We start from the raw sequence: 12,296 nt of genomic DNA, 5'->3' as shown, positions 1-12,296 counted from the left end.
AATGTGTGTGTGAATGGGTGAACAGTAAAACTGTACTGTAAAGCACTGTATATAAATCATACATTTACTTTTTGTTCCGAATGTTCTGAAGTTTCATTAATGTTTCTGAAACTGGATTTTAAGAAAAACAAAACATTTAGTCAACATCTCTTCCATGTATGAGCTTTATTCAGCAGATTTTACACAGAAAACAGTGATTTTGATCCATTTGTTAACAAAGTGTGGAAACACATCAGAAATCATTGGACTTCCTTCACTGATTGATCTCTGCTGATCAGATCTATGCAGTGGGAGGAGCAGCTGCAATTTCAGGTGGCACCAGTTTGAGGAGCTCGAGGAATTGCTCGACCACCTGCTCTTCAGTCAGGCTGGGCGGACTTCCGCCTGGATTGTGCTTGAAGAAAATGAGAAACAATTATCATCAGTTATGAAGCAGAGGAATTTCAAAAGACTTTTACATGAATGGTCCAGAGGACTGAGAGGACACTCACCTCTTTGGAGGTGGAATCAGAGTTAGAACCAGAGTTATGATCAGAGTGGGAAACTAGTTTGTGCGCCTTGTGCCAATGAAAAACACAACAGTTAAAAGTTGGACATTTCCTGCATCACACCATTAAATATGGGAGTAATTTATAAAGTAAGACTGTTTCTCTCACCGTTTTAGCCAGAGTAAGGCTCAGGAGGCACCCGAGAACGAGCACGACCTTCAGCATGGTTCCAGTGATCATATCTGTAGAAAAACAAGAAATACACTCAGACTTCCTCAGTTTAAACATTTGAATAATAATTTAATAATAATCTTATTACCGTCAAGTTTTCTTAACGTCAGTGGACTGTTGCTCAGTTGGTTGGGGAGGTTGTTGTAGTGATGTTGGACTGTGGAGCTTCTCTTATATACAGGTGCAGGAGCAGATGATTTGTCATTTACACAAACAGAAGGATTGTTGGAAATTTGTCATTATTAAGAAATCTTCCTCCCCCACATTTCAAGTTGTGGCCAGTCTGGAACCGCACCTGCACCATGATCCATGCAACATTAATTAAATAGCTCACATCAGAAATAAATATTAATGTGTATTGCATGGATCAAATCAATTGATGATTCATCTCTTACATCTATCTCTTACAATCGCAAACGCATGTATTAATATGCTGACATTTTGTTTCTCAGCTCCTTCCTTGAATCCCCCGTCAGCTGGGACAAGTGAAAACTTTTCAGCCACAGTTATAGGTGAAAATAAATCTTTAAAGTGGAAAACAAAATACATAGAAGTCGATCACTTAGCCACACATTTCTTTATTGATCATTTATTACAGTTGGACAATGTTTACAGTAAATGTGCCCTAAAGCTGCAGGTTTTCCTCAGTTGCACATTTCATTTCCCCAGGGGGAAGGAAAAGGCTAGAACTGAGGCTGCATGTAGTTCGGGATCATCTGAAAAACAAAGTGATTAAAACAAAAGCTGAAGACATAAGGAGGAATATTTTGTCAAATTCACGTGATTGTCCTGACTCTGGGATACTGCACATGTCCAGATACTGACCTCATCACTGTCGTCTGAGCGTTTTTTCTCGTGGAGACCTTCAAAAACACGATTTCACAACAGAAACTCGTTTAACTAAGCTCAATTGAATTTACAGGAAAAACCCAACACCACCGCAGTGCTTACAAAGCATGTGATTATTAGGCGGGTCTGATGATCCATGTTATTAGCTACTCACAGCAACGGAGGAGCTCAACATGATGAAGCAAAGAATTAAATCCAACAGTTTCATCGCTGAGAACATCTCAAATCCTTTGTTGAGCAAGAGGAAATGTCAAGATCAGCTTTTAATTGCACAGTGAGCTTTATTTCAGAAAATAAACATAATCCTGAGAGGAAAGAAATTACCTCAAACAGGAGAATTTAAAGATAGACTAAACTTGTATTATTGACCGTGTGATGTGTCTAATGCTGACGTTTTCAGTGATTCTTCATCTCTCCTAGTCCACTTTTTAAAGATACCCCCCTCACTCATCCAATCAGCTGTCAGAGTGGGCTTGATTTTGTATTTCTGTTATAGGCGTGAAATGTGATGAAACCACGGTCCTCACAGGAGCCGGACACATGCTGGCTCAGAAAGATTAGGAAACAGTTAAGGTGCTGAGACTGGACATATGATATGATACACTCAGAAATCAATACAAGTAATAATAAGTTTAAGAATCTTTAAAGAGTCCTATTCAGCATTTAGAATCTGTACACATTTAATAATTCATTCAAAATGATGCAACTTTTCAAACGTATTCACTTAAGTGCTAATAGCTCCTCAGAACGATGTTAAAGCATCCATCACTAAAGCTGCAGACTGGAACTTAAACGACCACTTGTTCATGTTCAGAGGGACAAGAGGTTTCATTAATGTTTCTTAAACTTTATAGTGCAGATTCAACAAAGTGATTTTGATCCATTTGATAACTTGGACTTGAATGTGGAAAATCTGATATAACTTAAATTGCCACTTTGGACAGCTGTGTCTCAGGAGGTAGATGGTGCGGTATCTTCCACTAACCAAGAGGTTGGTAGTTGGATCCCCAGCTCCTCCATTCAGAATGCTAAAGTGTCCTTTGGCAAAACACTGAATCCCAAAATGCCGCTGACGGCTGTGTAATGTGAGTGATGTGTGACAGAGACAGTGCTGCACATAGATGCATGAATGTGTGTGAATGGGTGAACAGTAAAACTGTACTGTAAAGCACTGTATATAAATCATACATTTACTTTTTGTTCCGAATGTTCTGAAGTTTCATTAATGTTTCTGAAACTTGATTTTAAGAAAAACAAAACATTTAGTCAACATCTCTTCCATGTATGAGCTTTATTCAGCAGATTTTACACAGAAAACAGTGATTTTGATCCATTTGTTAACAAAGTGTGGAAACACATCAGAAATCATTGGACTTCCTTCACTGATTGATCTCTGCTGATCAGATCTATGCAGTGGGAGGAGCAGCTGCAATTTCAGGTGGCACCAGTTTGAGGAGCTCGAGGAATTGCTCGACCACCTGCTCTTCAGTCAGGCTGGGCGGACTTCCTCCTGGATTGTGCTTGAAGAAAATGAGAAACAATTATCATCAGTTATGAAGCAGAGGAATTTCAAAAGACTTTTACATGAATGGTCCAGAGGACTGAGAGGACACTCACCTCTTTGGAGATGGAATTAGAGTTAGAACCAGAGTTATGACCAGAGCGGGAAACTAGTTTGTGCGCCTTGTGCCAATGAAAAACACAACAGTTAAAAGTTGGACATTTCCTGCATCACACCATTAAATATGGGAGTAATTTACAAAGTAAGACTGTTTCTCTCACCGGTTTAGCCAGAGTGAGGCTCAGGAGGCACCCGAGAACGAGCACGACCTTCAGCATGGTTCCAGTGATCATACCTGTAGAAAAACAAGAAATACACTCAGACTTCCTCAGTTTAAACATTTGAATAGTAATTTAATAATAATGTTATTACCGTCAAGTTTTCTTAACGTCAGTGGACTGTTGCTCAGTTGGTTGGGGAGGTTGTTGTAGTGATGTTGGACTGTGGAGCTTCTCTTATATACAGGTGCAGGAGCAGATGATTTGTCATTTACACAAACAGAAGGATTGTTGGAAATGTGTCATTATTAAGAAATCTTCCTCCCCCACATTTCAAGTTGTGGCCAGTCTGGAACCGCACCTGCACCATGATCCATGCAACATTAATTAAATAGCTCACATCAGCAATAAATGATCTAATCAACTGATGATTTGTCTCTTACATTTAGCTTAACATAGATGGTGCGGTATCTTCCACTAACCAAGAGGTTGGTAGTTGGATCCCCAGCTCCTCCATTCAGAATGCTAAAGTGTCCTTTGGCAAAACACTGAACTCCAAAATGCCGCTCACAGCTGTGTAATGTGAGTGATGTGTGACGGAGACAGTGCTGCACATAGATGCATGAATGTGTGTGAATGGGTGAACAGTAAAACTGTACTGTAAAGCACTGTATATAAATCATACATTTACTTTTTGTTCAGAATGTTCCGAAGTTTCATTAATGTTTCTGAAACTGGATTTTAAGAAAAACAAAACATTTAGTCAACATCTCTTCCATGTATGAGCTTTATTCAGCAGATTTTACACAGAAAACAGTGATTTTGATCCATTTGTTAACAAAGTGTGGAAACACATCAGAAATCATTGGACTTCCTTCACTGATTGATCTCTGCTGATCAGATCTATGTAGTGGGAGCAGCAGTCGTAGTTGTAGTCGTGGTGGTGGCTGCAGTTGTAGTTGCAGCTGTAGTTGCAGGTGGGAAGAGGGTGAGTAGGAGCCTGATCAACTGCTCTGTATTCAGACTGGGCAGACCTCTGCCTGTATTGCGCTTGAAGAAAATGAGAAACGTCAGTTATGAAGCAGAAGATTTTCCAAAGACTTTTACATGAATGGTCCAGAGGACGGAGAGGACACTCACCTCATCTGAGGCAGAGGATGAGTCCGAATCAGAGCGGGCAACCCGTTTGGGGTTCTGTAAAAATTCTACTGTTAAATGTTGGATCGTAGCATAAAAATAGGAAGAATTGTTATTGAATATAAGAATGTTTCTCTCACCGGTTTAGCCAGAGTGAGGCTCAGGAGGCACCCGAGAACGAGCACGACCTTCAGCATGGTTCCAGTGATCATACCTGTAGAAAAACAAGAAATACACTCAGACTTCCTCAGTTTAAACATTTGAATAATAATTTAATAATAATGTTATTACCGTCAAGTCTTCTTTACTTCAGTGGACTGTTGCTCAGTTGGTTGGGGAGGTTGTTGTAGTGATGTTGGACTGTGGAGCTTCTCTTATATACAGGTGCAGGAGCAGATGTTTTGTCATTTACAAAAACAGAAGCATTGTTGGGAAATTGTCATTATTATCCTGTTTGACATTTCAAGGTGTGGTGACTGTTCAGAGCCTGTGACCACACCTGCACCATATCATATAAAATAGCTCCTATCAGAAATAAATACACTATTGTGTTCTGGATTTGCCAAATCTGAATGTTCTAAAGTCTTGACAGATGTTTAGTTTCTTTATTCGTACGTTTTTGGTGTTGGTAAGTGAGTAAACAGATGCAGGATGTGGAAACACTTATGTTTACAAATGGAGGGGCTCAGACAGGTAACAGACAACACCCAGTCAACATGCTTTTCTGTCTGCTCACTCTTGTTCTCGGATAGTGGTTTATATGGCAGCTTAAGTTACTCATATATGCACGTAAATCACATAATGATCAGATGAAATGTTCAATTTCCATTTCATTGTTATTAATCCCTGCCTCTGTCTAACTGTTGCTAAGAAAAGAAATCGAAGTAAATTAGGGAATGATTAAAAAACAACAGGTGAAGTGCGCAGCTGCAAATACTCGAGGATGACTAAGATGTCTCGTTTTAGAAATGTCCCAATATCTGATGTCTGATCTATATTAATGCCACGTACTTGCACAATGTAGATGAGTGGACACATACATGCTATACTGGGAGTGACTCATGTTTAATGAAATGTCTGGGACTAATACATTTACATTGATGTTGTTTGACCTAAATAATATTTACAGGTTCATCAGACGCAATGAAGCTCTTCTGTGTCGCAGTTTTACTGGTGTTAGCAGCTGTGACTGCTCACGTGAGTACATAGATATATTCTTTATCATATTGTTTGTTATTAAACTACATTACACATGAATGGATTTCCAAAAACTTTGGTACAGGGGAGAACATAAATGTTAGTGTTGATTTTTCAGCACTGTTTTCCCAGGGACTAATTCATGGATCTTGATGAAAAAAAATCTGATGTATTTAGGGGTCTAGAATCTGTGAGTGTGTGAAATTTAGTGCAGCTTGATTGGATTTAAATCAACTGTTGGGCCTTGGTGCTTATTTGTGCCATTCTAGTTTGTAATAAAACAACTACATTTTGTTTAGCAGCAATCTGCTTAACAGTTGGTAAATTTAAATAACACCTGATGGTAGTGTTGATAGTGTTGATAGTGTTGATAGTGTGTGTGTGTGTTTCAGACAAAACAACCAGAAGAAGATGGAGGCATCGTTAGAGGCTTTCGACCAAGGCACGTATGTGTTTCAAGTCTTACAGTCATTCGTTGTTAGAGAGATTCCTCAGAGATTCTTCAGAGATGCCAGTGTCTCTAGATGATGAAGACAATGAAGCACAATGTAAACATGACTTGTTCCATTGCCAGTTAATGAAGGCAACAGGCTCAACTGAACTAAAGTTAGCAGCATTAAAAACCACTTCACAAGTGACAGGAAAGTAAAATATGTTCAGGAGAGGACAGGTTTTTTACTGGGGGAAAAAAACTGATGCAAAACTGTGAAACATTAATTGAAAAACAACACAGGGGTATTTTAGGTACATGTTCCCTCTGTTAACGACTGTAAGTTGATTCATTTTAATGAGTGGGTGGTAACTTACTACTGGCAAATTAATATCTGACCTAATTGTCATACTTAACACACAGTTGTATGAGTCAACTAAATCACAGACATAACACCAACACGCTTATTTCCCATATGATGAACAAATTGCTTTTTTGTACATATATATATATATATATATATATATATACTATATAGAGATCATCAAGAACGAATGTTTTCATGAGATCATCAAGACCTGCTGCCACACATTCTTGTACCAGCAACTTATTAGTCATTTACTGTACTCATCACTTTCTCTGTGCTTTACCCAGAGGGAGGTTCATTCAATTCTCAGTCCCCATGAAAACATTCGTTCTGAGCCAGACTATCTATATGAAGGTAACTGGTAAGTCAACAATTAAACAGTGATAAATATTTTCAATAGGACACATTGAAGAGGAGAAGAGTTTGTATGGGAGCATCTCTTTTGGAGCTCATGTCTGTCTTATAGCAAGTAACACCATATACGTATATATATCTGAATCTATTCTCTAATATTAGTTATCAAAATATGAATTTAACGCTTCCCATCCACATTCTTCTGCATCACTTATCAAACCATCTGAAACTTCAAAGATTTCATTTTTCGTTTTCAAGATGAACGTCAATGAGCTTGTTGGAGATGATTCAGAACTTCAATTTGATGACTAACAGTTATTGTCTCCCTCTTTAAAAAGGTTCCAAGAATGATTCTCCAACTTCGTCAAGTCTTGGACATCGTGGTTGACATTTTCCGTCTTACATTCATTTAAATCATTCATGGAATTCTTAATTTGTGCTGTAAAAGCCAAATATCTGTGTACCACAATAAAACTCTGAAACAATTATCTGTGACAAATGTCTTTATTTATATATGTTATGAAAGGGAAGCAAATTCCTGAAACAAAATAGTTTCAGTTTATTATACAAACACAAATAAATTGCATTTAGAAGACAGATAAACCCAACACATGGAAATCGGGTTTTTTTTCCTGGATCACATGTTATTTGCCAGGTGACTTTGTCTAGGGCTCAAACAGGAAAGGGAAGTTGGAGTGACCCTGGGGAAATAACAACAGAAGCAACTGTTTGATAATTGATTATTCAAGTCAGATTCTGTGCAGTAAATGGCAGTATTGTGTTTGTGAGTGTAAAACATTGTAATTGTAAAAACAACATACCTCATCAATCCCAGGACCAGACGCATCGCCACGAGGATCAGGAGGAATTGTAGTCGTCTCTTTCTGTGTCCCCAGTGGCCATGTCTGATATAAATATCAAAGTTATGAAAACACATTCATTAGAATTTACTGGTGGAGACTTTTTTTTTTGTTTTAGTTAGTATTCTGTCGTGCACTCACTCTTTCTGTTTGCACCTTTGGCAGGGTCGCTTGCTGAAATTGGAGGAAAGAAAATTAAATTACAAAATATCACATCAGTGATAAGTTTATGCATGTATTTAGCAACGAGAATACATAAATTTAATACACTAATAAAATGATATCAGTCGCACTGGGATATAAAACGTGCACGGTTGATGTACAAACAGCATCAGTTGACAGATGAGACTGGGGCCACATGATTTGTGCCACAGCTCAGACAGACAGACGACAGACACTGTGTGGTCGGTGTAGCAGACAGTTGTCATTGCACCACAGTTACCACATCCACAGTCATGACTCAACATCAGCAGCTGTGTTATTATCGTTAAGTCACGTCACTGTCATCATCGTCCACATACAAGTTCCAAAACTTAATTCAAAGTAAAAGAGATCATACAAAACTTTAGATATCTGATCTATTGACTTTTTCTCTGTGAAGATGTTTGTTGTTGGATACACATTTGACCATTTTATTGAAAACTCTCTTCTAACTTTAACCTCTCCAGTATGTCCAATTTAGATGTCTGACCTGCAGAGGGAGCTGTGGCCTTTGTGTGGATTTCTCCAGGTTCTGCTGAGCGGTGTTGGGCTGCAGCACCACAGAGTTCCTCTGCTGGGGGTATCCGTAAGAAGGCACAAAGTACCGGTAGCCCTGTGGATGATCCATTCATCACATTGATTTAAATCTAAAGCTAAATGGCGAGATGGACATTTGCAAACAAAACAATATGTCTGACTCATACCGGCTGTCTAGGAAACTGAGGGAATCCATACGCAGGGTACTGAAACTGTGGAAACATCTAAAGGAGATTTAAAATATATATTTAACAACTTTACACGACAACGAGGAGATGTGTAACTGTGAAAGGTGCCTTGTCGTACCTGCACAGGGTTTTGGGCCTGCTGAGGGACATTAGGAGCATTGGGGTCCTGTGGGGGCCCAAGCTGCTCTTGCTGCCCGTTGGGGACAAACATCGGTGTCAGCTGGTTGCCCTGATTGGGGAGCAGCAGCTGAGGCCCCTGGGGACCAAAAGGGCCGGTAACCTGCGGGTTAAAGTTCATCACCTGAGGAGTGAGCAGCACCTCTGGCTGCTGCTGCTGAAGCACATACTGGGGGAATAATGAAGACGCCTGGAGGAGAAGGGGTTGTTTTTCAGCTTACATATATTTTCCAAAGCAAACAGCACTTTTTATTATTTGCCTGAGGGAGACACTTATTTTAGAACTCATGGTAACAAATTGTCATATGATTTTAAAGCAGCAGCAGGTTTTTTTTTTTTTTCACCTGTGTTTGTCCAAGAGCTGCAAGAGTGAGTCCATTCAGTCTCAGGATCTGAGCACACAAAAATATTGAATCATATTTCTGAGTGTTTTAACAACAGCCATAAATGCTTAAATCAACTAGTTCACCTCATTGCTGTTGCTTGCAAGGATTCCAATCTGCATCTGTGGAAAAAAAGGAAGAAATGAATATATCTGTTATTTCAGATGCTGCAATATGAGCGATATATAGTAGAGCAACACATGTTACTCACTGGCAGAGCAACGCTCATCCCCAACAGGCCGACCAACAGAAGGGCAGTCTGTAGCTTCATGATGTTCAACAGTGTCTGAAAACTGAATTAAAAAATCATGATGGAAACATTTTACCAAGACAGAAAACTTTCAGTGAAACAAGCTCCACAAACTGGTCTCACCGTTTCTCGGGCTCTGCTTTGCCTTTCTGTGCTCCTGCCTCCTCACCGTGTCCATATCCCTTTTAAATTCTCCCCATGTGAGCTGTCATCGTCCACAGTCAACCTGTCCAGACGGCGTGTGGTCAGTGTGACAGACGTTCCTCACGGCATCAGGCTCAGACACTTGCAAAACCGGACAGCTAAGTGTGTTATTAGGTGTAAGTCATGTCTGTAAACTCCATGACACAGTCTGTGTCAAGTTATTAACAAGTCTCCGTAGATTCACAATTTACAAGTGCACTGAACCACACTCTTTATATCTAGTGTTGAGAAAAACAGCAGCTTTCCTTTAATAGACAGAACCTTTGTCTTTATGTGGCGATATTGATTTTTTAAAGAGTGGCGCCTCAGATGTTACACAGGAGATTTGTCAGAAGGGAGATGGAAGCTTAGAGATTAGACTGAGACATTTTTTTCAGACTGATGTTGACGTATCAACAGCAAATCATGGGTTTTAATGGTCGACTGTTGGGATTCATGTTGTTCATGAGACAAAAACTAAAATGGCATTCAGTGGAACTTCAAAATACTTGTCAACACTCCCCTCTCTAGATCTGGATGTTTCTATGGATCTGCACCAGATTGCACACACACATAAATCCCAATATAGTCCACTTTTAAGCAAGTTGGCCACTTTTATACCATATATAGGGAACTTTACAGTGGACTCATCATATCCCACAATGCATCGTGTAAAGTAGTGTGCGACACTAACCGAGCAATATATACCATCATGCATTGCGCTTGCAGCAGAGAGACAAGAAGACAGAGAGCAGCAGGAACAGCCCGACCTGTCGTACAAATATAAATACGAGCAGAGTATCACAGTATAAACTAAGGCAAACAAGTGTATTTATACTGTTACGTAATGGTCAGTAAATGTTTGTTTTACCTGATAATATAATATAAGTATTAATACCAAGTTTAAAATATATTACCTGTGCCGTATAGTGTCTGAAATCATTTTATTTCTTTTGCAGACAATCTCACTATATAGTCACCAAGTCACTACATAGTGAAGTAGGGTGAGTGATTTTGGACACAGTCCATGAATTATTCTCTGTTAAGTCGCAAAAATAACACAAATCCCTGTTGAAGAAAGTAAAAATACAATTCCATGAACCGCACCAGAATGTAATGGGTTCTTTCTTATCCTTTAAAATGTCATGGAAATCAGCTGAGAATGTGTTTTATGTAATCCTTCTAACAAATAAATGAATGCAGACTGTGAGGGATTTAGTTGAAAGGACCCAAAAGGAATGAAAACATGGCTGGTGAACATGAATTAAATGTGAAAACGAAAGTCTTACGGTCTCAGGTGGCAGGCATTCAGTGCACATACACCAGGTAAATCAATACGGCAGACCGAAACACAAAGCATGTGACAACAGACAAACTGAGACAAAGAGAAACACAAAGACTCATAAACACAAGGGAGAGGGACGACTGCACACAGGTGAAACACATGAGGAGCAGGTGCAGACGATCACATGGGCAGGAAACTGGACAGAGGAAGACAGGAAGTAAATGTAGAGATTCAAAAATAATATTCAGGAAACCCAACAGAGCACAAATCCAAACACAAGAGGAAAACGTCCATAATATAAGATGTCCATAGTCCAGCAGAAACATCAGTCACAATAGCTCACAGCAGTTCAGACGACAGAATCATGAAACAGGTGAAAACATACGCTCGTTGGTGATGTGATGAATTTAGATTCCTCACAGAAAACATGTAGATATATATATGAATGTAAATGTATGTTATTGTCTGTTTTTAATGCATTTCAAAGCTTTTGGAGTTTTCTGTTCATTAGTTTCAGTTACACATTTTATGTACATTTGTTTTATGAACATTTGAAACTGAAATGTGTGCAATGGGCCTTTTTCACAGCAAACATTTTGACTTACAGATCTCCTGTTCACGAAGGTGTTCGACCACTAGCTTCTGTATCCCTGTTATGATTTTACCACTATTGTACTGTTTTATCTCTCCTCTTCTTCTTATCTGTATTTTTACTACTATTATTTTACTTTGATTGTTAAAGCACTTTGTTACTTGTATTGAAATTTGCTGTACAAATAAAGTTATCATTATTATAATTATTATTATTTTGTGTCCTTGGTTTGTTTTATTTTTATTTCCTAACTTTCCAAAGCTGCCTATAACTAATAAAACAGTTCTGATGATTATCATTATTGGGAATAATTCAAAACATTAAAAATACTGTGAGCCAGTCTGAACAATTCAAGGATACCAACAATGAGGCTTTTAATGGAGTTCATCAACATGTGCTTTTCCTGCACTAACAGATGAACATTTCTGTCCATGAAAATGGCCTTTGTCTAACAGATTGTCCAGACTTTTTTTTTTAAGTCAACAAGACTGTTTCATAAAAAAGTATTTCTGACCAAACTTAGAAACCTTGAAAACCTTTTCTATGTTTAACCCTAAAAGTCTCAAGCTTTCATACAGCACAATTATGTATAACTGTACATTTGTGATATATTTATTATCACATATTCATTTTTACTTCATGCATATAGCGCACCCACCCATACTTAATAATTTTATACTATGTATATGTATTACATGTAATTGGAGTTGTGATTTATTGTACAGTTTGTTTTATCATCATTAGCCTTTAGGTGGCAGTAGAGATCAACTGTAAATTGCAGGTTATAGTTGACTAATGAACTTTTCTC

At 38.6% G+C, this 12,296-nt stretch overlaps 1 protein-coding gene across 7 annotated transcripts; it reads right to left on the bottom strand.

The window, feature by feature from the left end:
* Positions 1-7,349: 7,349 nt before the first annotated feature.
* On the bottom strand, positions 7,350-11,089 carry odam (odontogenic, ameloblast associated). 7 transcript variants are annotated; one of them, XM_069530301.1, is made up of 12 exons: positions 10,901-11,089; positions 10,306-10,381; positions 9,552-9,654; positions 9,390-9,464; positions 9,265-9,300; positions 9,140-9,187; positions 8,737-8,985; positions 8,598-8,654; positions 8,384-8,506; positions 7,834-7,866; positions 7,654-7,737; positions 7,350-7,533 (listed from the first exon to the last, which is right to left on the bottom strand). In XM_069530301.1, exons 4-12 carry the CDS (start codon positions 9,447-9,449, stop codon positions 7,498-7,500), a joined length of 726 nt encoding a protein of 241 aa, XP_069386402.1. In that variant the 5' UTR covers positions 9,450-9,464; positions 9,552-9,654; positions 10,306-10,381; positions 10,901-11,089; the 3' UTR covers positions 7,350-7,497. The 7 variants fall into 7 exon arrangements, with proteins under 7 accessions (XP_069386402.1, XP_019955909.1, XP_019955910.1 ...); XM_020100350.2 differs by having other exon boundaries at positions 9,390-9,471; positions 9,552-9,713; positions 10,901-11,087; XM_020100351.2 differs by having other exon boundaries at positions 9,390-9,471; positions 10,901-11,087.
* Between the last annotated feature and the right edge of the window lie 1,207 nt (positions 11,090-12,296).

Source organism: Paralichthys olivaceus, chromosome 8, assembly GCF_024713975.1.
Source record: "Paralichthys olivaceus isolate ysfri-2021 chromosome 8, ASM2471397v2, whole genome shotgun sequence".
Taxonomy (NCBI): Eukaryota; Metazoa; Chordata; class Actinopteri; order Pleuronectiformes; family Paralichthyidae; genus Paralichthys; species Paralichthys olivaceus.
Note: the sequence above shows the minus strand (reverse complement) of the source record. Positions and strands in the feature narration are given on the sequence as shown.